Below are 20,346 nucleotides of genomic sequence, written 5' to 3'. Positions count from 1 at the left end.
TGCTGCCAGATACACTCGCCCTCACTACCAATCATCCTCTCGCACCCAGCAACACGTGTAACGCGTCTACGGACGTAAAAGTTCTTTAATACCCCTAATTTCCAAAGCAACAATGCCACCGCATTTTTGGTCTTGCTCAGCAGCCTCCAGTGAGCCAAGCAGCCAGGGCATGAGCTTTTGCGCGTCGTGCTTCGTACCTCGTTCAAGAATGAGACGTAGGGTACGTATAACACACACAACCGCTCCAGGACTTCGACACTTGTCCAAAACCTCACGTATGTATTGGACGTTACCATCAGAGAGCAATTCCTGCCCCACTTCTGGAGAAAGCTGCGTAAAATACAACACACACGCCGCGGCACTCTTTGCAGTGGTACCAACAGGAGAAGTGCACAGAGGGAGCCACAGCGTCTCCAGGGCCCGTGGTGCGACGGACATAACTGACTGGCGTAATGCAGCAGCGTTGGGATTAGCTACCGCCTGCTTTAGGAAATGTTCAAAGAGTTCACAGCACGGTTCCAGCAGATTATCCACATCCTTCTCCACAGCCATCACCAAAATGTTCAGCAGCACCTCCGCAGGAAAGTTCTGCTCTGCAAGGTAATCCATCAGAACGCCACCGCGCTCCGTCTGTAGTGCTAGCATGACCAGTTGTAGTGGACTGGAAACACCGCTCTGCCTCGATCGCATCATGTACCGAACCAGTTCGCCTATGAGCTCCACAGTCGCAAGGTTGGCAAGCGTCTTGGGTCGCCTCTCGCCGCACGTTGCCAACAATCCGATACCATGAACAGGGATGGGCTCAACCTCCTTCAGCAAATCACCCAGCATACCAGCTACCACCTGCATCACACGGTCCAACATCGCACCCTCTTTCTGTGCTTCCTCATTCTGACGAGATGACTCTGAGCCAAAAGGGACAATCAACGCTCTAAGGATTCGCAACGATAGGAAACGGCGCTCACTCTCAGATTCGGCCAGCATGCTCAAATATGGTGGAAAAATATCACTCGAAATAACAAGACGGTGGCGCAACACTAACTCGCGATTCTGCGCTAGTAGCTCTACCAATTCATGGAGATTCGTTCCAGCAGCAGCATAGCGTGACGACGAGGACACCATCACAAGACACTTCCCAATACTGGAAAAGACTTTATCATTTAGCTGCAACATAGAGGACAAGTGCCTAGTACCTAATAGGTTACACAGAGCACTGGGGACGTTGTTCATCATGAAGGACGGTGCCCCGTGAGTCAATCCTTCCAACTGTGAACCGAAGAAATAACTCAGGTACACAGCAAAGCCCTGTGTGCAACGTTGCACGTAGCTGTCCTTGTCCTTCGCTATACCATCGACGTACGCAACACACCGGGATGAAGTGAAGAACCTTACCAGTAGCTGCTCGTCCATGCATCCTAAGAGAATAAACAACACCAACGTTTTTCCCTTCATCGCTGTTGTAGCGTGTTCACTGCCGTTACGAAGCCCGCGCACAACTGCCTCAGCGACCCCACTAAGTGCGGTCAGCACCCCCTTCGCCTTGTCTCCCGTAAGCCGCGAAGAGGCGAAAGGGCTTGTTGCATCTGGTTTCCCAAGCTTTGTAATGTTTGCGTGCCGTAACCCCACCATCCCCTTAACTAACGTCATGTTTACAAACGTCAACAACGCTTGTGCCAATTTTGGACTAGGTGCAGCAAGTACACCACCATACGCTTCAAGCTTTAGGTATGGGGACTCCAGCACAGCAGGTATGAGTTCCTCCCGGAGCATCGCAAGTTTCAGAGCCGTGCACGCTGCGGCAGCTCGCATATATTCACCACAAGTTGGCGTTGGAGGTAACGCGTATATAGAGAGCAACAGGGAAATCGTTTCCGCATTCACGAAGGCGTCAAGTGCGATTTGGCGGTTACCCACAGATGCCAGATTTTCGATGGTTTTGATGGCGTAGTGCTTCTGCACATCGTCCGGGTCGTTCAAAAGGCTCCTGTATAGATTGAAGGTGGCGGGAACGTCAACGCCCCACACGGCACGTTCCCGCTCTTGCTGCACTGCTATATAGATGAGAAACTCGCCGTAGCATGCAACCAACTTACGCCGTACTCGAGAACTCTCCTCCTCAGCGTACATTTTCACTATTGAAGCAAGGATATTAACCTTGGCGAGATCCGGGTGTATAAATGTGGCATGCCGGACAAGAATGCCCATGATGGACGCTGCCGTGGCACGGAAGCTAGAAGAAGCTTTGCGATGGCCGGCCATATTGAGACACAACGTCATGATCGAGCTGCTCACAACAAAATTGGCGGTAGAACTTTCCGAGCATATAGATTCAAAGTAACAGAGTACGTTCAGCTTGTCTTCGCAAGACAAAGAGGATGACGATAGTCTCTGGTACACTTTCGTCACAAAGCGAGCCTTTTGTTCTTCATCGTAAGCTTTCAACTGACTCTTCGTCAGCGGCTCGAAGCCTAGAGCTTTGGCATCATACTTTTGTTCAACAAACCGCTCGATGTGATTATTCATAACCAGCGGCCTAACGTGCGCGTCTGATACATGGCTCAACAGGCTATCGATAAGAGCAGTACTGAATTTACCTCCGCCTGCCAACTGTTTCACGTTGCTATTTTTTGCGGCGTTACCACCAACGGCTGTACCAATATCGCTCACCATCTCCCTGTTGTGATCGCCTTCCCGTTGTGCTGCGCCGTCACCTTGCCGCCCCGCGTTGCTGTCACAGCCCACCCGGGCTACACAAGACGAGGGGGAGGCACACGAATTTCCATCCCCTATCAGTGAACCTGACGTAGGGTCGTGAACACCCCCACCTTCTCCAGTGAGGTCTCTTGTGTCAATGCGATCGTACACACCCAGACATATCAGCGCGGATCCATCAGAGTCGGGTTGCGTGAGAATAAAGTTGCGCTTCGCAACCTCTACAGTCCATTCTACCGCCTTCTTGGCTTCCTCTAGTGTCATCACAAAGTCACCCTTTCCCCCATCAGAAGCGAGCCGTTTCTGTTTTAAACTCTCAAAAGCAGGTTGGGGTGGGTGAGGGGCGGCAGGCATATGCAGTCGACCCTGCCAAAAAGGGCTCAATACAACATCTTCCCACGTTGCCCGTTCTAGAGGGTTCTTCACTAGCAACTTCCCGAGTAGCTCATTCAGCTCATCAGAAAGCTCTTCGTGGGGATGATATGGTTCCGTGAGAATTTGTGTAATTAGTTCTTCCAAGTTATCGGCATCAAACGGGGGTTTTCCAGTTCTCATCTCCAGCAGCACGCATCCAAAAGACCACAAGTCGGATGCAATGGACGGCACGCCCTCCTTCGTGAAGAGTTCCGGGGCCATGTACATCGCAGTCCCTATCGTGCCACCTCCACGGTTTACGGGAAAGTTACACGAAAGTCCGAAATCATAGAACCGCATTGCCATGGTGGAGTCCATAAGGACATTAGACGGCTTTAAATCACGGTACACAACTCCACGTGAGTGGATGTACATGAGACCCTCCGCAATGTCCCCACCATACAAGCGGACAGCTGCCTCTGACAGGCGACTTTCTGGATGTAACACCTGCCGCATGTCTCCCCCTGTGCAAAGTTCGGTAATAACCCACAGGTGATTGTTTGTTTCGTACCAGTTGTGAAACTTGATGATACGGGGGTGATTTGAGGACCGAAGGAATTTTACGTTTGTGAGCACATGCTGCCGCTGCGATTTCTCTATGGACGATATCGCATAGTACTCTATCGACTTTCTCTGTCGCCCCTTATAGACACGACTGTGGCGGCCCTTTCCAATTTCGTCGTAAATATGATAATTGTTCATAACTGAAAAGGTCCGCACACCCAAGGTGGCGATTGATGCTACCGTTCTCCTTTCTCCCCCTGAAGCTGAGAAAGACAACACAACCGACTAAAAAACAAGAAGAGGGGGAGCGAAAGAGAAGTGGAAATAGTGAGACAGAAACCGTGATAAAGCAACAAAGATAACAGTGGCAATTCTGGTCCAAGTTTTGCAACAGCAGTCGTCTGCATTGAAACTACACAGTTGATGTGAAGGCCACACGTACAGAAGAACTGACCCCATCCCGCAACAGTACCATTCTCTACAGTCTCTTTCTATCCCGAAAACTTTTAAGTTGGCAATATGAAAAGGGGAAGGGGGTCATATCTACGAGTAACGTACGAGCACGTCACATTTGAAGCAGGACGACTGAAAATGTCTCAATAGGACAGAAAGAGTCAGATAAGGAAAGCCTATAAGTACCGCGTCAAGCTGGGGTCGACGACATGCTTGTACAAAAGGGAGGCGGACTCGCAAGTATGCATTCGTTAACAAAAAAAAAACTTAAACGAAGCAGCAAACGACATAGATGAGAAGACAGCAGGACACAAGGCGCATTTGGTAGCACTCAGTACATTACCATAATGCAGATCCAAACCAACGCCCGGTGTGCCAAAACCAAACACAAAACTGAAAGGTGGTCCATCCGTTTCGGAACGTGACCGACATTTGGTGTGAAAAAAAAAAACAGTCCCCCCCCGCGTGCGGCATGTTCTTAATCCCCCCCGCTCCCACAGCCATCAGTGCTTGAGTGAAAGCAAACGAAGGAATGTGCTCAATAAAACATCTTCCGCTGCAATCTGCTCGACTTTCCCTATGGCTACAGGGCGTACGGTGAGGGATCTAACTTAAATGGCTTGAACGCAAAACTTCGTTAACAAAACCGCTCTGTATTTTCAGTAGGATGCAAGAAGATCCCTGAATGGTGATTGCAGCACCGGCCCCTCCTCTTTATAATAAGGACAAACCCCTAATCACACACGCCAACTTGTATGCACACTCCTCATTCATGATTCCCACAATATCTCTATTCTACTCACAGTGTTCATGTTCCGTATCTCTCCAGTCCCTTACAAGCGGCCACCCTCCTTCACTCTAATGCACCACATGGCGCGACAATTCCAGCTTCCACGCTAACTCCTCCATCACTTTCCCTCTTCCCCTCGCCTTCACCTCCAGCCCCTTCTTACCTCGTTTCCCGAGTCGCAGCAATAATACAACACCTTCTTCCCGCCGTTGCCTGATTCTCCTCTGCTTGTCTCCATTACGAACATACATATTCACGTGGATATCCAAGTGCATGTACAACAAAGTCGAAACAAATCATGCCGTGGTCATAACGATACCCATTTCATCGCGCCAAATCATATCGCTGCTTAGCGCGCCACACAACCTGGCTGATGTAGTGGTAAAAGAAGTCAACGTACAACACTGTCTGAAGCACGCCAGCGCACACAGAGACAGCATTAACGCTTCCGTGCACGAAATAGCGAGCAATCCAATGTATAAGGTAAAAGAGGCGGTAGGCACCCATGGCGGCGAGGTAATGCGATGTGAGTGCTTCGTAGCGTTCTGTATATTCCAGTAAGAAGATTTGTGGTAGAATAGCCACAGACTCCAGGTACTGCGAAAATGCCCATAACACGTCCATCACCCACATGCCATGCTGGTGACCGTTGAAAAGGAGGGCGAGAACAAACGAGGGAATGATCAGGTAACGGATGCGGAAGTGTCGTTCTCGTGGTCATAGGTTGTCTTCCACGGGCTTTTACAACGCATTAGGTAACAAATATGCCACGAGGTTGCGAGAAAAAATATCTTCATCATGGTGTTGTACACAGAAATAAAGGACAAAAACAGGTCAAGGTACCGCGTCGTGAAGACAAGAGCAAAAAGAAATTGCGTTTTAAGAGAAAGACCCGCAGCAGAACGCCCCCGCAGCATCTTTCCTAGTAGAATAAAAATGGCCAGGAGGTGAAGCATGTCACCGAAGGTACGAATGTACATCATGGTAACGGATGATGGTATGCAACTTCGTTACAAAACGCTCCAGTTGGGGTCCTCTACTCGCTTCACTAATGTTTTCCCTCCTGACTCTTCTGTGTTTGTGTTTATGTCTCCGTGTATGCTACTAATTTCAAATAGCCTTCGCCAAGTGATAGTCCTTTTGAACTTCAGTCGTAACGATCAATAACCAGCGCCCCCGTCAAAAAAAAAAAATGATATTCAGAAGAAGTTGTACCGCATATTGTTTTTTTTTTACAGCTATAGCTGGTCTGCATGACAAAAACGCCGACATTGAGCACAGAGTGAAGCACACGTACAGATATCATTGGGCACAAGCAAACCCAAACGGGAGGAAAGAAACAAAAAAGGGACAAGACAAGAGATACAACGCCAACGGGAGTTAGTGATATAGTAATTGCCGTAAAAAGAGGAAGGCATATTGTATATACGCAACTCTCTTTGGCTTGACAGCAGTCGTATGAAGCACATTAAGAAGGCATCCACAAAAGTGCTTCAACATATCCCTTCTTTCCCTCCTTTCTCCCCTTCACCTTCACCCTTCACCATCAAAGCACCACATGGAGTCGAACGGCAGTTCACCGGCAGTAGGCAGTTAGATCCGCTTTGGTACTTCGACCTTCCTCTTCAGCATTGCATACAACGACACTCCCCACGTCCCTTCGCCACACAGTATAGTTAAAAAAAGAAAAGCAAAACAACTTTTTGGGGGGTCAGACGGGATAATTTTTAAAAAACCGCAGGTCTTAAACCCCTTTCCATCCCTCATTTCCACCCCACATGGCAAATTATTTTCACCTTCTCTGCTCTGCAAGCACCGACAGCCGACACATATTTTCCAGCACCCCCTCCTGTCATCTAGTGAAAGCCCGCGTTACACTTCCCAGCATATCTGCATTCAACACACAACACTTCTCTGGGGGTTGCGAATGTCTCTATTGAAGCAAATTCCTTCGCTTTCCCTTCAAAATCTCTCCTCTGTCGCAACCCCACACCACACCCCTACCCGTTGTTAATACCACCAAACAACTTCGCAGTGGTGGCACTATTCTTTTTTGATGTTTCGTGTTGGTATCAATAGGGGATGTACCTGCGACAGGTAAACAAGCGCCCATGAAAGCCAGCAGCAGAAGGCTGCTGTGACGCAGAGTATACGCACAAGGCCTACCAGGTCCCTCGTAAGAAAAGGAGTAAAGAACACGCCCAATGCTCCGGTGGCGGCGAAAAACATGGTGCCGAATAAAAAGTCCATTGTCGGCTTTACTGCTTAATAAGCAACACACTAGCGTGGAAAAGATAGAACAAGAGATGATTCGAGGGTGGAGACGTATACGGGTATTGGAAACATAAGACAGGGATTTTTTAACACTAGGGGCTCCACGCATACGCGCACTCTAAACTGGAAAAAAAATGTCACTTATTGTTCCCTGTTTCCTCGCTATTTCTTTTTTTAAAAATAGTGAAAACCCGGTCCGTGGCACTGCTGGCTCTAAACCACCCTCCACCACAACATTTCCATAGGAAGCAAAAGGGCGGTAATGGCACGTAGTGTAAAAGGAAAAGGGCATCTGAGGGATGCCAAACCAAGAAGGGACAGCGAAAAGCGACTCCCTTTAATACCTCCGTTCAGGAAGCGGCGCTCAACCGACCCTACAAGCAGACGGTATTACCTCAGTTCTCATGTCCCCCTTCCTTTCTCCGCGGAGGCAACACACATGTGCACAACAATTAAGGTAGCTTACACGAACGTTCCCACTCCTGTCCCCCTGCTGACTCCTGCCACATGCTTGCGGTTCCGTTCGCACAAGACACTAGCAAAAAGGTGCCCACAGGCGACCAAGAAAGTTTCGTTATACTATCCTCTTGCTGACATAATAACACGCGGACCCACTCTCCCGCAGGTGTGCCGTCATGCGACCACACCGCCACGAAACCCTCTTCAGAACCAGCAGCGATGTACGTATAAGGAGTCCCAAGCCCGGGTGCCCACGCTACTTCTCTCCATGATGCCTCAACCCCTACGGGCAACTCCAATGGCTGCCAGCCATCCGCAGTTCGAGTCCACACCGTCACGACGCGCTCCCCTCCGCACGTTGTAATACGCGGTGGAGCGATCGGCAGGCCCGGTTGTTGCTGTTGTGATCGCAGTGCTTGCGGGTCTTCCTCCAGAGGCAATGTAAACAACGCCCCTGGTGGCATGGACGGGCCCCACGAAAGGCAAAAACAACCACTGCGATGGGCACTAAACTCACTGCGTTCCCATCGTTGCAGTTCACCAGTAAAGATAACAACAGCTCCATTTTTGCATCCAACAGCGAACATCTTACCGTAAGCTGGCGGGGCCCAAGCAGCGCACCATATGGGCGATGGGAGTGCGGCCGTGTATACTTTTGTCCATTCCCGCGAGTCGTTCCCAACATCACTCCACAAAATCACCTGGCCATCCTCCCCACAAGAAAGAAGGGCTGAGATGTAGTGCTGCGGAGGCGCCCATGCCACGCACACCACACTTCCCGTATGACCAGCGAGAACAGTAAGTAGTTTCCAGTCACTGTCAACGTTCTCGCTCCCTTCGTCATGGGGGGCGGACTGAACGGCAAAAATGCGAATGGTTCCATCCTCTCCAGAGGATGCCACCAACTTTCCCGACGTATCTACCGCAGCATCAGTAATGTTGGCAGAGTGCCCCGAGTCAAAAGCAACATTAGACATCGCACTACACCGTTCCCGGCCTCAAAGTATCAAATAACTGTCGCCACTATCCCTCCGCACAGAGACACCATTGTTCGTGCACGCACGCGTGCAAGTGTATGTTTATAAGAGAAAGATTAACAAGAAGGGTTCTTCTGAAGAGGCACAAATTCATCAATCGATTTAGCAACTTGAGAAATATCTCGTCTTCAAATCATGCAGGTAAAGTAAAGGACAAGGAAACGCATAAGAACAAAACTCTCAAACACAACTGCGGTCGCTCCAGTTTCACAGTAAAGCAGCAGAAACGGGACGCCGTCCTGGCTCCGCTGCCAAACAACCATTCCAACAACAAAGAATGCAGCTCATCACAACTCTTCCCTGCCACCACCAAACCCCCCCCCCCCCAGGTAGGGAAGACATTTTCCACATGTGAGAAAAGAATCAAACCAACATGAGCGACTTGTGATGACGTCCCCGTATCATATCCCACCAGCGGCGTGCAATGATGACGTATTTGTGCATGTGAACCCACGCCCGACCATAGCTCCTCCATCCAGCCACGTCGAGAGCTACAATTACTGTAAATGTGCCGACGGCAGCAAGAGCAGACCAGAAAGGTAGGTATGCCCGGCTGCACGTGTCCCGCAGCAACCACCACGTTTCTCTGTACACCGCGTACGCGACAACTGACACAAGAAGTAAAAAAAAACCATAGTGCAGCAGCACAAAATCACATGTGAAGGGGACCAGCGCAATGTTGTGCTTACAGCGAGAGAATTGGGTGGCCTCGTACCAATCGGTAAGGTAAACCCGCGTCGCCTTCACACAAATAAGTTTTGGATGCATTTCGATGAGAGTGTTGAGGGCCTGTACAGATAGCTCATTCTTCCACTGACGTACGGGATCGTCAAATGAAAAGGCGTCTAGAGTGTCAACGTGTTTGCAGGCAATTACAACCCGGTGAATGGCCACAGCATCGTTCCACCCTTCCAATGTGAGGGTCCTTAGCTGCGTGCAGCGTTGCAAATAAGGTACCAATTGTGATGCCATTGCTTGGCAATTTTGCGAAAGATAAATGTATTCCACACCGGGATTCCAGCGGAAGAGCGGCTCCATCAGTTTCGCGTCCATTGCGTCAAATTGTCCTCCGTTGCATGACGAGGGAACAACAATGCTTTTACAACCCCTCTCTGTCCCAAAAACCCAAATACCGCGTTGTCGACTACGGTGAGAGGGAAGAAAATACGCTGTGTTCACAATGCAAGTGGGCTGCTCAGGAAAACCAAAAAGCGAGGGGTTTGCCGCCGCGTAACCAAGAACAGCTTGTATGTTGTTGAGGCTCCATCGATGCAGCGGCATCACACGAAAGAACCCACGATAAACAGGGAGGTGTGAGCTCCGCCGTCTACTTTCGGTAAAGGGGTTGAAGAACCGTGGGCGCCAACGCCTTGGCTCCATAACATTACTGCCGCGGTTAAAAAATAGAACAAAAAAGGTAGCGTCAAAAAAGGAAGTTGAGGTAACCGTAAGGTGGGCAGAGCATCAGCCAAAGATTTTTATACCCAAAGATACACGCGTCGCCTTCCATAAGATTGAACGTACCGTCGGACTGTACTTATTAGTGTCCGTTATTTATACCCGGCATATACTCAAACGACGAAGAAAACAGTAAACCAAAGCGGACCATCATTCGATTTCATCAACACCCACGGAGCCCAGTAGCGTCGTGGGATCACTTTCCTGTTCCTTCTGAACAGGATTTACACGAGGCTGCTCCGCATTTGTAGCACGCTCCGCTTCTACAGCAGGTTGCTGCTGCACAGTTGCCTCATTTACCACCGCTGGGCCGCGCGCTGCCTGACTCGCCTGACCACTGAATTGTTCCAACTCTTCGTCGTGGCCTAGAAGCAGTAGCTCCATATCCTCGAACTGCTTACCGTAAATGAGTTGAATTGGGGTTTTATTGAAAGCGTTTCTTGCAGACGCGCGCCATCCGTGCCTTAAAAGCAATCGAGCAGCAGCCGTCTGATTGTTAAGCGCCGCGAAATGCAAAGCGGTGTTGCCTTCATTGTTCGGTACATCAGGTGTTGGATTATATCCTAAGAGCGTTTCGAGTACTTTCAAACGACCATTTGCCGCAGCTACGTGTAGGGCGGTTCGTCCCTGCTCGTCCTGAGAGTTGAGGAACGACGGAGAACTTGATAAAAGTGTGCGTAGCGCCTCGGCATCCCCAGGTTCGTCGTAACGTGCGCAGTCAATGAAAGCCTCTATCGGATTCGCTGCCTCACGGTATTCGGGTTCATCATCTGCCATCTAAATCACCTTTGGCGACTCAACAGCTGTCTTTCCACCCGAACATACATGTGTGCGGAGGAAAAAGCGATTGTAGAAGGAAGACAAGGGGGTAAAAGGAAAGATCAACAGAAAATCTAACTTTCCATGGCATAGTCAACGTGAGCAGAAAGAACAGGGAAGTTGGATACAACAGACATAGACACGAACCTTACATTGCTGCCTTCCTTCTCGAGGAACTACAACGAGACATTCCACAGCCCACCTAAGCTCTATTTTCATATCAAACAAATGGAAAGATCCGTGAACACGCAAAGCCACTAAACACGTGATGGCATAGGAGGCTGGCCGTACGCAACCTCGGCCACTTACTTAAGTGTGTATGAGCGCACCAACGAACAGTCATTTGCACAAATCGTTCAAAAACAAGTGGAACTGTAAAAGTAACAAGGGCTAACACAGTATCACCATATCACAAACGCACTCAAAAAATCGTGGCAACACACGACTGACCAGCGTGAACAACCCTTGAAAATATGCTGTCGTCACATCGGGGATATGGGCAGTTAAGTGTTCGATCATATTTAAATTGAAAGAAAAACAAAAAGCAAATCAACGAATGCACGGTGGGAAGCGTTGGAGGTTGCAAAACAACAGGTACGGCAAACATATGGGTAAAGGAAAGGTGACACCTGAAAAAACTAGAGATATACGGCAGAAAAATGCATAAACAAGGATTTACCACCGGGGCACAAGTTACCCGGAGGGCACACCGGTGCATCACCAGAGGCCTCGTTAACCACAATCACCACCCCATACTCTCTTGTAAAAAAAAAAGAAAATTCCCCTTAACCGCTCTTAGAGTACACCTATACACCAACCATGTCTACGCTTCCCACTTGTCACCCACTTGCCGTCAGTCCATCCTCTTTCCTCCCCTGCCAATCATCCTGTCCACTTTCCCACCATCGCATCTTCTCATCACCTTTGGAGCGAGGGAGAACCTGAAAAGAATATACACCCACCTGTCCCCTTTACCGGCATCTTAAACTTTGTTCTCCTTCTTACTTTTTTATTGCTTAACAGAATTTCCCTTACGTCCGCCAACCCTTTCACAGCTGAGTACCCACTTTCTCCTTTATCGAATGTAATTCTCACATCATTGCCTGATCTGAACCATCCAGCACCTCAAGCAAACCGAAAAGCGGAAGTTAGACCAAGGGGGGCAAGGGAAAAGGAAAGGCGAGGGGTTGTGAAAATATATAAAGAAAAAAGGTGTGAACAAATATCAGTAAAACCCAGTGCCACTACAAACGGAATGAAAGAGACGGGCAGGCCCTCCTCGCCATCCAAACGTATACAGACACAAGCAAAAGTGCGTGAGTGCCTGAGTTGTAATTCGCAAGGTCATATCACTAATTCTACGCCCCGTTCTCACAGTGTCCACGGGATGGAAAACAACCTTAGGAAGTGTAATACCTACACTCAAAGTATAGGTTGCAGTGGTGAACAGTAATGCACCCCGATCCCCTAATGTGCACACGTATATATGCCCTCCTCTCGCAGAGGGTAACACCGCAATGGTTGCTTCCCGCTTCTTTCCTACACTTATAACTTTCACCCTTTCTTCGTTGCAGAGGTTTTGCTTCTTCACTCAAGTGCACTCTTCAGTTGACTCTCAAGCAGGATGCGCAACCCCTATATGCGCCACCGCACAAAAAGAAAGGAAAGGGCTAGGCGTCCAAACGCAAAAGTATATCCCTCTCAACCTCCCCCACAGCACCGCACACGACGACCGACCACGTCAAAGGCCTACAAGAAGTCAGCGAAAATGGAACTAAAAGACAGCAAAAAAAAAAGTTTTCGCACCCTAACTACCGCCGCAACAACAACTCCAAAAAAAAAAAAACCTTAACAACTGACGTCACTTCCGGAAAAGTACATGGAAATATAGTTAAACGGCAGGCACAGCGAAACAAGGTGACACGCCCCCCCCCCCCAAGCGCACGCAGACTGAGGCATTTCATTTTCGCAACCACGTAGCGCTTCCATCGCCCCGACGTGGTACTCAAGAAAAAAAGGTTGAAAAAAAACACGCGCAAACACACAAGGAAGTGGCAATAATTATAATATTGACAGGGAATATTTACCTAAACAAAGTGCCAGAGGTTCTATTGGGGAGTCATCGGCCTTATACATTCATTTCCTACTCCTTGTGAGGAGCCACCGAAAACCGCTCCTCCACGCAAATTCCACCACACACACGGGCACACACATACACAAACAGAGCACCAAACAAAAAAGGGGAGACGGTGAGTCGACGGCGGAGTACATACAACTGTAGCGCAAAATGGAAGTTGTGCGTACTCATGGGGTGCTGTGTACCGGAACACACGCCCCGACCCCGCCGAGAATAAATAACGTGAAAGGGGAGAAGAGGGCTGGTTGGGAAGTGGCTGAAAGGGTCAAGAGACTCCGTTCGCAGACGGGGTTGTCTCAAGAAACTGTAGAATACAAACGGTAACCGACGTCAACTTTGCTTCTCCCTCAGACTTTCCGTAAAGATCCTTTGAGGTGCTTCTCGCTGCTCTCATGACCAACACCACCCCTTATTTTCTGCCTCCATGTAAATGTGAACCCACTTGATTACATATTTTCTGCATTTACCTTGATCTTACTCACCAGTGTCTTTTTTTTTCGCAGCCACTAACTAACAGAAGATGATGGCCACATGCCTCTTCTTGATCCGCACTGCATCCTTCCAAGCACTCGTCAAGCGTCGTGATGCGGCACATTCGTGCCTGCAGCCACTCCTTATAATCTCTCCTCTGTTACCGGTGTCACATAAAGAAGGGCATGCGATGCTCTCACCACCTTGTTGTTGTTGTTTTGCTGTTGCTTTAACATGCACCCACCCCGGCAACCACACCAGTTATGCGCTTTGCAGTAGCCAGTTGCAATAGCATCTCCTCATCCTTACCACTGCCAACAGAGGCTTCGTGACACGCAGTGAGGGCGTAGCATCCTGCTCCTTCCAATCTACTGAAAGTACTTGGGCTTCTTTACGGATGGCTTGAGGATTTGGAAGGAGCACAGAAGGTCCGCATCTACAGACATTACTGCACCGCTGTTGTCAAACTCGTTGCAATAGTTGGGCGCCGAGAATATTGTTATCAGCTGCCGCGTAGCGAAAAACTGATAGCCATCTTCCACTACCTGATGCGCACGCACGATCAAATCAAAGTCGTGCCTGCTAAGAAACTTCGCTACGATATCTTGGCCAAACGTGTAGGACACACCACGATCGTTCTCGCCCCAGCCTGAGAGACCCTCCTCCGGATCCGACCAGAGTAAATCGCATATGAGTCCCGTGTCAGCAACGTCGCATGGGCGTTCAATCTTTTTAATTTGCTCCATTGACTGCAGGTCAGGGGAAAGCCCGCCGTGACAGCAGAAAATCTTATCGTCAATAATGCACGCAACGGGAAGGCAGTTGAAAGTGTCGGTGAACACCTTCCACAGCCGAATGTTGTAGCGCCTCTTGCATTCGTCAAAAAAACCATAGATGCGGTTGATGCTGGCGCATTCGTGATTACCACGTAATATAAAAAAGTTCTCGGGGAACTTCACCTTAAACGCGAGGACAAGACAAATCGTCTCCAGTCCCTGCTTGCCACGGTCTACGTAATCCCCGAGGAAAAGATAGTTGGCGGAAGGTGGAAAACCACCGTTGTCAAATAGACGAATCAAATCGTAGTACTGCCCGTGGATGTCCCCACATATTTTAATAGGGGCTTCAAGTTCGAGCAATGCTGGTTGTGAAAGAAGGATCTCACGACTTCGCATGACAAGGTTTTTAACATCGTTTTCAGACAGGCTCACCTGCTTTCCTGGTTTTGACAGACGAACTTCGAGAAGCTTGTCGATAATGGCATCGACATCTACAGACATTATGCTCCGGGAGCGCCAAAGGTTTATATATAGGAACTTGTATATGTATGCGCGTTCTTCGCCTCCCTCCCTCTCGTTCTATTCGGCCTCCCTTCTTCCTTGACTTGCTATTTTGTTTTTGAACCCGCCGTCTTTCGGTACAACAACTACTTAAACCTATCCAATTTGCTTCTCGTTCGTCCGCCTCCGTTGTTTCAGCTTACCGCGACGGTTATCACCCTGTTACAAATGTATTTACTCCGAAGCGAAGGAACCCTTCACCTTCCTCTGGTCCCCTAGCACTCCTCACCGAGAGTTCTTTTCTACTCTCCCCTCTTTTTTTCCCCCCTGCACCCCTCAATGCAGCGACAAGCCTACACACCTAGCAGTTTGGATCTTTCTTTCCCTCGCCCCTTGCTAATATGCCCTTTTTCACTTCTTTCTTACCGCGGGTTGGGCCTCCTGGTTAGCCTTGTGTAATTAGACAACCCCTCTAACCTAAAAGTTGATTGGTTTGTTTTGTGATTGCACTCTTGCTCTCCCGTTTGCAAACATATATGACGAAGAACAGTTCAATAATCATTGTAAACGGGGGTCAATAGACAGGCATGTAGAAGAGGGTGGGATGAACATGATTCGACGATAGCAAGAAGGAGAAATTAGGGGTCTGATACAAGAGACTTGCAGACCCAACGCTTAGGAGTGCAGAAAAGAAGTAACTCATGGATATACAGCATTTAATCTCCCGCACTTCCATTGGCCACGCGCACACCGCAGGGCAGTTGCGGACAGATATGATGACCAAAAAAAACAAGAAATGTAATATCGTCACCTACCACACTCATGCCTCTCGCTCCACCCTCCAGGAGTCACAACGGTTGACGACGCTGCCAGAGAATAAGAATGCGAGACAAAAAAGGGGAAAAGAGCACGTGCGAAACCGAGTCAACCACCACGATGAAAGACACAAAGAGCGGATTGATAATGTGTCGGGATCGACATGTGCAACGAACAACCTGGAAAAGAAAAAAAGGTGACCAAAAGAAAATGATGCAGAGTGCGACAAACGTGGTGCGTCTGCCCTATGGAAAAGGATTAAAACTCCATATCTGCGAAACGCCCGTTCCAGGAACTTAGTTGCGAACAAACTCCACTCTGCAGCAGCGTGGTCACCACACAGAAGGGTAAAACACCCCCGGTCGCATACAACACCAATGTGCGTTTAGAAACTACATATCCTCGTCTTTAACACCTGCGACACATCTCTCAATTACGACAGCCGAGACGCCGTGCAAACTCACCGCAAATCGCAGTGGTGGAACTGGGGAAAGCCACTCTGTCTCATGTGTCTTCACGTCGTTGCAGAAAAATTCAATCTGCGCAGCACCTTCAGGCTTGAACAAAACCTGTACCATAACGGTATCGCGACCTTTGTAGCCATTGCCCGAAAAAAAAGTACTGGAGCTGTTCAAGGACCTAATCAATTCACCGGTACTCCTATAAGCAATCGCATTCGTTTGCCTTTCTAGTGGTTCGTCGTGGTCGGGTGATTCCGTGCCGACAAGCCCGATGGAAACCAGCTCACATTTATCGATGCGAAGCAAGAAAACAGACTTCCCTACCTGTGGAAGCGGTTCATTACCACACGTAGCGAGAATGTTTTCTGTGCTGAACTCTTTTCGACTTGAAGAAACACCAGGGCCGCTTACGAAACGCCACTCCGCCGGGGGGTTGATCAGAGCTAGCAACCTATCAATGTGATAGTACTCCGCGTCTTCGGCCAAAAAAACAATTTTTTCAGTTGCAGTCGGCAGCTCGTAGCCGCGCAAGTAACTGATTATCTGTCGAAAGTTCTCTGGATCCCTGTCTATAAAGGGGTTGCCCATAGAGTCGCGCGGGAGTCCTTGAAAGTTGTTTTCCACCCACTCCGAAAACTTGGAGGGCTCAGAGCACAGTGTGCTGGCCAGCGTTGTGATGTATTCCCCTCCGACATTGATGCAAATGCGCCTATCGCTAAAATGTGGAACCGGGGTGGCTTTTGCAGGGGAAGCCTCGCCCTCTTCTGCATCCGGCTCTTCGACGCGAATGATTTGGTCGCTGACGCGGCTCCTCTTCATCTTCCTAATGGGTTTTCTCTCTCTCATTGGCTGCACTCGAGAGCACGTGAGACACCAATAAGTTTGCGCGCGTGGAAGGAGTGGGAAGAAAAGGGATTCAATTGCCCTCGCCTGCGGTGGTTTTACCAACGACACCCAGTTTTGCCAGCAGTTATGAGTCCTCCTCGTGTATCAAAGTTGTTTTCGAATGACATAGGAAATCATGCTCCCACCGAGAGGAAAGCACGAGTGCATATTACACATATCGCCTTTCAGCGAAAGAATAAGCACTGAAACAGGAGGAATACGATGTATATAAATTAAGAATAAACAGGGAGTAGAAATGTGCGTCCCGCGGTCTGTTCGTTCCCTGAGGGTACACAGAATGGGTATCTATTACAAATCATCGGCAAGTTGTAGGCTATCATCATCACTTGCGTGGTCAACGGAAACAACGTCGGCTGCCTCCTCGGCTTTGGTTGGTAAACCAGATATGTTTGGGGGCGCGACCTGCGGTAACGCTCCCTCTGCAGCACCACTTAAACGACCAGGTGTCTGCACAACGTCATTAGTGCTGGTAAAGTGCCCCAAGGTTGGTGACTCTTCACCCGGAGCCGTCGAATCCAGTGTGTATTCAGCATTGCTTAACGGAGGTCCCTCTGGAAGAAGTAGTGCCACCAGATGCTCGAGGCAAACCACAATGATCGGTGGTAACAAAGAGGGAACAATCAACGCAGTAACGTCTTGGAGAAGGAGGACCGCACCAGTCGCGAGAACATCGGGGTAACGGTCGGAAACCGCACCGTGAATGGCACAGTGTACGCCGCCCGTCGCGTCTCTAAGAAGAACCGTGCAGTCCCGCTCTGACTCCGCGACAACCTTCTCTACAAACCCACCGCAACAGGCCACCTTCCGTGACGACGGCATTGCAACCACACTAGAAAGCGGAACCATTGTGAGTCCACGCGTGGATGCCTCTTGTTGTAGTAAGCCCTGGAAATCCATATCTCGAGAAAGAACCTCCTACCCCCGAAATACGTGGGATATCAAAACGATAGCACGGTTTGGCTCGGTTGAACCGCTTGTCGCTATTACCTAATTGTAGAATTCGGCATGCAAACAACCTCAGAGGAAATAGATGGAGCCAGTAAAGCGCATTTATGGACATAATGAACGAATCATTATCACAACTGGGGATATTGCACAGATGATTAGGGGACACGCAAATACATCAACAATAACAAACTTGAAGCATCATGTCACTCATTGCTTTGTCTAGTTCAATCTCCCACCCCCACCCCTGCTCACGACTGCCACCTTGACGGCTGAAAAGAGCAAGTGACAGAACAGTATTTGTCCTTTCGCTGTGCCACCTTTATCCCAGCGCCGTCGACTCGCGGCGTCTGCTGCAGACACTTACCCACAGCAATGCACATCGCTCCCGCCATTCTAATTACGTCATTTCCAGTGTTGTTGTTGTTCTACGGTCAGCACCATGGACCTCATCGGCACAAAGGCGCCACAAATTCGGTTTAGAGTAAATACTTGTGCATGTGTAGCCTTGGTTATGCGTCACCAACGAATTCACTGAAGTATAATTGCCTACACCCCAGCCACACATACAAATGGTCATTCTTATGCATCACTAGCAAAGAAACGAGATTTCTAGCTAAGCGGTCCCCTATACTACAGCGTTTCCAGGCCACACAACGTGTAAAGGGCCGCTGACGCAAACAACAGTCGCAGCAACCACAGTGTCACTGGGTGGAGAGACTCGTTGTTATGCACCATACACACAAACATGTGGAATAGGAGCGAGAGACCGGCAACTGCGGAATAGTGAACCATCACGAAACCAGCGACAACCACGCAAACATAGGTTACGAGCGTCTCACGGTTAAAACTCATCAGGTGCTCTGGTTCCACGCATAAGCGTTGCGACTCCTCAATTAGTTGAAGCAATTCTTCGTCGGTGACGCTCTTTTTCGACCGACCTCGTGCCAATGCCTTCCCAATATATTCTAGTACAATCTTGTCGTATTGTTGTTGCTCGTTCTGAGCAAACGTTTCCACGACGGATTTAGCGAAAAAAGCGATTGCTGCAACGACTACCCAACCGAAGATAGTCGCTAAGAGGGATGCAGACTGCATTCCCTCGCCGACAGTTGCTTCACCGCGTGCCCTTAGGGCGATACTTTGGCGGGCGCGCACAACAGCCTCTACGGCCTTTTTGACAAGGCCCTGAGTCCCACCCGAATAAACTGAGGAGGGGATAACAACAACAGCTGCTATGACGTCACCTACACGATGGATCAAGCGCTCCACGTTGTCACCGGAGAATAGATGAACAAAGAAAACAGCCTGCAGTGTAATCTTGCAAAATGCCTTACCAATGAGTGTTGCACCAAAGAAGGTCCAGAAGGGCATCAGAAACTGTCCGCAGGCCATACCACAGAGATCAAAAGCCATGTTAGGCCAAGCGGCGAGTAGGAGAACTGCTACGAAGCCATAACGTTGTATTTTCTCCAGCATCCATGCCTTCATTTTATTAAGGATGTCGTACCTTGAAGCCTCATCCAACTCCGAGTTGCGCTTTCCCTGCCGGGCCGCCGTGTAACTCAACAGGTACGGCGGAATCTCGCCGATTGCTGTGCCCACCCCCCAAATGAAGCATGCAGGAAGCAGCATCAGCACACGTGTAAGTACCGACGTCGGAACATCCTTCTTTTGAGGGTTAAGGCAGGCAAACACACGATCCCGCGGCCCGTAAATGGGGTTCACCGGGTACGTCCAAAAGTTAGTGTTACCGCATGAGTCTACTGCAGCGCAAAGCTGGTAAATATAGGGAAACAAGAACAACAACCCAGAGTGCATCCCTGTGCCCAAACCAATTGAAGAAAGGATTCCCAGGCCGAGCCACCACAGCGCATCAGCGAGCATGTACTCAGCCTCCCTCCAGGGTCCTTGGTTGAAGAAAGCGTTCTGTCTAACAGCATCACCGTAGCCTTCCACCCACCATGACGTGAACTTCGACTTGTCTAAACGGGCAGTTCCGGAAGGGAAAATAGAATTTGCCCCTCGTCCAGCACCCAGTTTCCTGTTCAATTTGTCTCTAAAATAACCCTCCACCTCTGCAACTGACACATAGCCATCGCCATCAGCGTCTAGGAACCTGAATGCACGACCAGCGGGGGAATCGATCAAAAAAGTCGAAACTCCAACCACCAGAAGGATAACCGGTAGCACAAACATAAAGGCGGATGACTTGATACACTTGACAACGTAGCTGGTGACAGTCTTCACGCAATAGGCACATGAAAGTTGAAGTGTGCGAAACGGCATCCGGAACAAACCAATTTTCTCTCGCTCATGGGCCAGTAGCTCCTCAACACGTTCTATAGGTTGCATGAGTCGTGTTTACTCCGAGTCTAATTATTCTATGTTTGGCAAGAGTAAAGAGCAA

At 49.3% G+C, this 20,346-nt stretch overlaps 11 protein-coding genes across 11 annotated transcripts; 1 reads left to right on the top strand and 10 right to left on the bottom strand.

Moving 5' to 3' along the window:
• Positions 1–66: 66 nt before the first annotated feature.
• Positions 67–3,828, bottom strand: TbgDal_XI9310 (protein kinase, putative; the record flags this gene model as incomplete). Its single annotated transcript, XM_011781774.1, has 1 exon — positions 67–3,828. The coding sequence occupies one exon, from the start codon at positions 3,826–3,828 to the stop codon at positions 67–69; it is 3,762 nt and encodes a 1,253-aa protein (XP_011780076.1).
• Positions 3,829–5,197: 1,369 nt separating this feature from the next.
• TbgDal_XI9300 (ER lumen retaining receptor protein, putative) lies at positions 5,198–5,856 on the bottom strand (the record flags this gene model as incomplete). Its single annotated transcript, XM_011781773.1, is given in 2 exon segments — positions 5,198–5,560; positions 5,560–5,856. Coding segments are annotated over 2 exon segments (660 nt in total).
• A 950-nt stretch (positions 5,857–6,806) lies between these two features.
• On the bottom strand, positions 6,807–7,256 carry TbgDal_XI9290 (hypothetical protein, conserved; the record flags this gene model as incomplete). Its single annotated transcript, XM_011781772.1, has 1 exon — positions 6,807–7,256. One exon carries the CDS (start codon positions 7,254–7,256, stop codon positions 6,807–6,809), a length of 450 nt encoding a protein of 149 aa, XP_011780074.1.
• Positions 7,257–7,599: 343 nt separating this feature from the next.
• Positions 7,600–8,583, bottom strand: TbgDal_XI9280 (protein transport protein Sec13, putative; the record flags this gene model as incomplete). Its single annotated transcript, XM_011781771.1, has 1 exon — positions 7,600–8,583. One exon carries the CDS (start codon positions 8,581–8,583, stop codon positions 7,600–7,602), a length of 984 nt encoding a protein of 327 aa, XP_011780073.1.
• Positions 8,584–9,006: 423 nt separating this feature from the next.
• Positions 9,007–10,023, bottom strand: TbgDal_XI9270 (hypothetical protein, conserved; the record flags this gene model as incomplete). Its single annotated transcript, XM_011781770.1, has 1 exon — positions 9,007–10,023. One exon carries the CDS (start codon positions 10,021–10,023, stop codon positions 9,007–9,009), a length of 1,017 nt encoding a protein of 338 aa, XP_011780072.1.
• A 228-nt stretch (positions 10,024–10,251) lies between these two features.
• TbgDal_XI9260 (hypothetical protein, conserved) lies at positions 10,252–10,878 on the bottom strand (the record flags this gene model as incomplete). The annotated part of the gene is made up of 1 exon (XM_011781769.1): positions 10,252–10,878. One exon carries the CDS (start codon positions 10,876–10,878, stop codon positions 10,252–10,254), a length of 627 nt encoding a protein of 208 aa, XP_011780071.1.
• A 3,018-nt stretch (positions 10,879–13,896) lies between these two features.
• TbgDal_XI9250 (serine/threonine protein phosphatase PP1-gamma) lies at positions 13,897–14,808 on the bottom strand (the record flags this gene model as incomplete). Its single annotated transcript, XM_011781768.1, has 1 exon — positions 13,897–14,808. The coding sequence occupies one exon, from the start codon at positions 14,806–14,808 to the stop codon at positions 13,897–13,899; it is 912 nt and encodes a 303-aa protein (XP_011780070.1).
• Positions 14,809–15,509: 701 nt separating this feature from the next.
• Positions 15,510–15,824, top strand: TbgDal_XI9240 (hypothetical protein, unlikely; the record flags this gene model as incomplete). Its single annotated transcript, XM_011781767.1, has 1 exon — positions 15,510–15,824. One exon carries the CDS (start codon positions 15,510–15,512, stop codon positions 15,822–15,824), a length of 315 nt encoding a protein of 104 aa, XP_011780069.1.
• A 192-nt stretch (positions 15,825–16,016) lies between these two features.
• Positions 16,017–16,931, bottom strand: TbgDal_XI9230 (hypothetical protein, conserved; the record flags this gene model as incomplete). The annotated part of the gene is made up of 1 exon (XM_011781766.1): positions 16,017–16,931. The coding sequence occupies one exon, from the start codon at positions 16,929–16,931 to the stop codon at positions 16,017–16,019; it is 915 nt and encodes a 304-aa protein (XP_011780068.1).
• A 348-nt stretch (positions 16,932–17,279) lies between these two features.
• On the bottom strand, positions 17,280–17,888 carry TbgDal_XI9220 (hypothetical protein, conserved; the record flags this gene model as incomplete). The annotated part of the gene is made up of 1 exon (XM_011781765.1): positions 17,280–17,888. The coding sequence occupies one exon, from the start codon at positions 17,886–17,888 to the stop codon at positions 17,280–17,282; it is 609 nt and encodes a 202-aa protein (XP_011780067.1).
• Positions 17,889–18,569: 681 nt separating this feature from the next.
• TbgDal_XI9210 (hypothetical protein, conserved) lies at positions 18,570–20,291 on the bottom strand (the record flags this gene model as incomplete). Its single annotated transcript, XM_011781764.1, has 1 exon — positions 18,570–20,291. One exon carries the CDS (start codon positions 20,289–20,291, stop codon positions 18,570–18,572), a length of 1,722 nt encoding a protein of 573 aa, XP_011780066.1.
• Between the last annotated feature and the right edge of the window lie 55 nt (positions 20,292–20,346).

Source organism: Trypanosoma brucei, chromosome 11 (assembly GCF_000210295.1).
Source record: "Trypanosoma brucei gambiense DAL972 chromosome 11, complete sequence".
Classification (NCBI taxonomy): Eukaryota; Euglenozoa; class Kinetoplastea; order Trypanosomatida; family Trypanosomatidae; genus Trypanosoma; species Trypanosoma brucei.
This window is presented reverse-complemented; position numbering and strand designations above follow the sequence as displayed.